The 5,217-nt window shown below is 30.8% G+C and overlaps 1 protein-coding gene across 1 annotated transcript; it reads left to right on the forward strand.

Annotated features, from left to right (window-relative positions):
- The first annotated feature begins 2,088 nt into the window (after nucleotides 1–2,088).
- On the forward strand, nucleotides 2,089–4,471 carry LOC121173930 (uncharacterized). Its single transcript, XM_041011779.1, has 6 exons — nucleotides 2,089–2,143; nucleotides 2,231–2,362; nucleotides 2,457–2,707; nucleotides 3,191–3,283; nucleotides 3,541–3,867; nucleotides 4,316–4,471. The coding sequence occupies exons 1-6, from the start codon at nucleotides 2,089–2,091 to the stop codon at nucleotides 4,469–4,471; spliced, it is 1,014 nt and encodes a 337-aa protein (XP_040867713.1).
- Nucleotides 4,472–5,217: the final 746 nt, after the last annotated feature.

Below are 5,217 nucleotides of genomic sequence, written 5' to 3' on the forward strand. Positions count from 1 at the left end.
ATACCTCTTCTTGAGAATTTTCTATTGATAGTTTATAGTAAAGTTTAACCATTAGAAAATTTCAATTGAGTCAGTTCAATGATCACATCAACATGTGACTCATCTATATATGCAAATTAATAAATGAGATCTATCCAATAAATACTATCACATATATATTAATTTATCCGAATTATTGATATCCTATTTACAATAATTCTATGATCAAGAACGATTTAGATTAAAATTAGAACAAACTTGTTTCTCATTATCATAATCTATTGTAATAACAAGTCTTTAATTTTAATCAAGGACATTATCAAATGGACCATTTGGTCAAATAGTGAAATATGACAATGAAAATAAAATAATACTTTCTTATTAAAATTAGAATTGATTACATGATGAAACAAGGCACAACTTTGTGGTAAAACTTTGAATCTTCCAGAACTTCAGTTGCTCCAAGATCGCATTGTGGTTACACTTTGCCACTTAGAAATGTTATTCCCTCCATCATTCTTCACAGTTATGGTTCATTTAATTGTTCATCTTATAGAGGAAGCAAAACTTGGAGGCCCAGTGCATTATCGATATATGTATCTAGTAGAGAGGTAAAGATTTAAATAATTTAAATTTATGATGTTATATTACAAATATCTTACTTGTACACTCTTTAATTTTTAGTTATTTCTATAGGGAATTAGGCCACTTAAAATCCTTGGTGAGAAACAAGGCACAACCTGAAGGATCCATAGCTGAGGGGTATTTAGCTGAAGAGTCTCTTACCTTTTGTTCTCGATACGTTGAAGATATCGAGACAAGGTTCAATATACCTAAACGTGTTTGTGATAACCCAATTGATAATGAGACTTTTTTGTGTCCTCTATCTTCCCACAAATTGGAAAACCAGTAGGAGCTTGTTCAATGTTCACTTTAACTCCAATGCAAAAATTGCAAGCTCATCGATGTGCTCCTTAATTGCACTATAGTCACACCATTTGTGGAGTAAGTAAAGTGACATAAACTTTTATTGTTATACTACTTATAAATAATAGTCATGTGTATTGATTATAATAATTAATTTATGTAGTGAATTTAGAGAATTCATAAAAAGGAGTTCAAGAGGAAGAAGACCTTCGTCTACAGAGATAGAGAAAAAAGTCAATAAAGAGTTTGCTGATTGGTTTAGAAAGCGGGTGAGTAGTCATTTAGTGGATAGGGATTTTTTTACCATCTTTGTTTCAAACTCTAACTTCCAATTTTTTTAGATTATGAATCCAGATACAATGAATGAAATGTCTACTAATCTAAAGTTTTTAGCATGAGGACCCTTGGACAATGCAACAAGATTTACTGCATATAATATTAATGGGTTCAAATTTCGAACCTTGGCTCGAGAAGAAGGATTAAAAACACAAAACAGTGGTGTTTTCTTAACATCTAACACATCATGTGTTTCAAGTAGCGTTGATGGCAACTTAAGGAAAGCAGATTTACCTTATTATGGGAAGTTGGAAGATATCATTGAGATTAACTACTATGGTCGATTCTCTGTTATTCTTTTTAAATGTAAATGGGCCGATACTACACGAGATAGAGGGTATAAAAAGGATTGTTGGAATTTTAATTGTGTTAACTTTGATAGATTGATTCATATTGGTGATCGTGAAGAACATGAACCATACATTGAAGCATCTCAAGCACAAATGGTGTATTATGTAGATGATGTAGTCAATGAAGGATGGAGTGTTGTTGTACACATAAAGCCAAGAGATTTATATGACATGGGAGAAGAAGTAGAAGAAAATGCATATGAAAATGAGCCATACCAAGAGCAACAACTTGAACAATTTTCTAGGCTTGATGATGAATATGTACGATTGGCTACAAACCATCTAAATGATGATATAGTTGATTGAATTGTAACTCCTAAAATAGTAAGAAATTCACACTTGTCTAAATATGATATAGTTGATTGACTTATAAATGTTGTTATTATTTCATTTATTAATTATTTTAATCTTGTTTTAATTTTGATAGTATGTCATCTTAAATTTTATTATTCTTTATTTATTTTTCTCTTAATATTGTTGTCATGAATATGTAGTCATGCCAAAGGTGAAGCGTTTTAGAAATCCACAAAAATCAGCACCTCAACCACAATGTCATGGACCTCTAACACAAGCTCCAACACATTCTATTCCAGCAATGAATCCTGAAATTTCTTCCCTACCATGTGATTCCACATAAGCTCCTGAAGTCCCAACTGATAATGTCCCTCTTTCTCATGTATCAACATCTGAAGTTCCACAAGAAGATGAAACAACTAGATGTCATGTTGGGCGTGATCAATCTACACAATGTTGGACTATTGAGGCAATAGGTATACAAGTATTGTATTTTATTTTTATTTTTGTAATTCTCATCATATGAAGTATATTACATCTTCTTATTGAGAAATTCTTTTATTGTTAAAGACTCTGAAGAAACGATCAAGAAGATTAAGGTGAAAGTTAGGGGAGTCAATAGCTTACCTAGGGAGTTACGCATCATTGTGAATTTTGATGACCAAGGCCAAACAATTGGTGAAGCACAAGCCTTGCTTGCAGGATTTCTTGGAACACTAGCAGCTGATTGCAAATTATTTCCTATGGATTATGATAGATGGTCTGGACCTTCAGGCGTACCTAAAGCTTATTTTGATTATTGCTTTGAAACAATTTTAAAGGTATGTCAATTAGTTATATATAACTTTTTATATCTACACCACTTAGAAACTCTATCTTTACTATTTTTCATATATATATATATATATATATATATATATATATATATATATATATATATATATATATATATATATATTATTTTGCATATGATATTGATAAATTTGTCTTTTTTTTAGCCTCGATTTTATTTTAAGATTAATGAAGCTGGTGCAAAACAGTATTGCAAATTGAGTATGGGAAGAAAATGGGTTGAAATAGGCAAAGCTTATGGAATGAATTCAACGATCCAACCAAAACAAGAGATGAAATCATAAAAAATGTGCCGATAGGCATAAATAAAAATCAATGGGCTCGTTTTGTTCATTATCGTCATAAACCATCAACATTGGTACAATTAGATTGTTTTAATTATTGAATTGTTTTTATAGCTAATTATATGATTACTATTACAAGTTGTAAACTTGAAATTGCTTTGCATATAGGAACTTTGTAGGAGAAATAAAGAAATTCAAAGCAAGCAAGTTATTCCACACTCTGGTGGATCAAAAGCTAATCCTAGAAGAAGAAATGAGTTGGTAATGACACTAAATGTTAACTTTTACTAATTAAAGAAGTTCAATGTTTACTTACTCTTTATTTATCTTAGTTGTTAGAAACTGGGAAGCTACCAAGTCGTGGACAATTATATATTGAAACTCATAAAAGGAAAGATGGATCATTTGTAAATGAAGCAGCAAAGACTATAGCAATATGTTTTTCTTTAGTAACATTGTTTTCAAGGATTATGCTTAATCTTAAAACTTTCATATTTCATTTTATTACATGTTTGCAGGAACAAATTGAAGTAGGATTGACTCAAAGCATAGTTGATGAATCTAAAGTTTCTCCTCTGGATGTTGTTGGTAGAGTGTTAGGGTTAGAGCACTCTGGGAGAGTGCGATGCATGGGATTAGGAGTTGTTCCTTCTAATACATTTAGGAACACAAGACTTCGAGCTTCTAGTATGAGCTCTTCTTCATCCGGTGTTGCCTTTCCATCTTCAAACCAATGGCAAGAGAAATACAACAATTTAGAATCAGCTTTTAAGGCCTACATGATAATGAAGGAAGGAAGGATCCCTGAAGAATTAGCTAGTTATTTCACTCCTGATCAAACACATGTAAGTAATTAATATGCATACATCATTATGTATATGTGAGGTATCCTAAAACTTGTTAGTATAATACACAATGTACTCTTAAAACTATTTTACATATGTCTATAGTTTATTAATTTATTCACGCATATTAGTAAGGAAATATATTTTGTAATTGGTACGTGTGTTTATTAAGCTAATTAATTTACAGTTTTGTAGGTAGATTTTATAGTTAATCAACAATATTAAGGTAGAATTTTATTCATTTTGGCTAGCTCTTAATACTCTTTATCTCAAGTTAGGTCTTTAAGTAAACATGCATGACCAAGGTAATAATCGTGCATAAGTTTAGAATATTAAAACAATTTTTTAGAATTGATTATTTTTATTGATGGTCATTATGATTTAGTATGTGTGATACACCCTTGTATATAGTATATGTGACTAAGTGTTTTTTCTTTTCTTATTTCAGCCAAATGATGCTCCAAGTGTTGCTAATATACCTTTGGATGCAAGAGGATCTTCTGGTGCTAGCACCCTCTGGATGCAAGAGGATCTCCTTATTTTGGATTTAAAGTTTAGTACAAGACTAATATTACTTTGTTATGGATTTTATGTCATACTTTGATTTACAATAGAAATTTTAATTATAAATCTTTGAACTATATGCTATTATTTTGGTTATTGAAATATAATTTTTACGTCCTCATTATGAGTTTTTTTATTACATTTTTTTATCGATATCATAAGAAAATGAAAAATTGTAATACATGTAGATTATGAAACTAAAATGAGTATACAAAATCATTATATACAAGAAAATAAGGAGAATTAGAAAATCAATTGTAAAACATCTATTGTTAGCATGATTTTAAAAAAACCCCTCCATAGTATAGTTTTAAAACCTCTTTTAATAAACCTCCGCATTTAGCATAGGTTTAAAACCTCCTACAAAAAACCTCCATATTTAGTGTAGGTATAAAAACCTCTTCCAATAAACCTCCACAGTTAGCGTAGGTTTAAAACCTCCTTTAAAAAACCTCCACAGTTAGCGTAGGTATAAAACCTCTACAAAAAAACCTCTGCAAAATATTCTCAATACCAGAGGTTTTTGAAAACCGCCGCTAATTGCTTGTGGCGAATATAACTGCGGAGGTTTTTGAAAACCTCCGTACTTTATTTTGCGGAGGGTAAAAACCTCCACTAAACGAAAAAAATAACCTCCATTATTTAACAGATTTGTTGTAGTGCTTGGATCATGGGCATACATATTTATTCCCAACAATCTCCCACTTTCCTAGAGCCAATCATTCATGAACTTCATTCCTAATTCCCATTTGTGCTTGTCAAACTCTTTTTTGCCAAGCGCCTTGG

This window comes from Glycine max, chromosome 18 (assembly GCF_000004515.6).
Source record: "Glycine max cultivar Williams 82 chromosome 18, Glycine_max_v4.0, whole genome shotgun sequence".
NCBI classification, from domain to species: domain Eukaryota; kingdom Viridiplantae; phylum Streptophyta; class Magnoliopsida; order Fabales; family Fabaceae; genus Glycine; species Glycine max.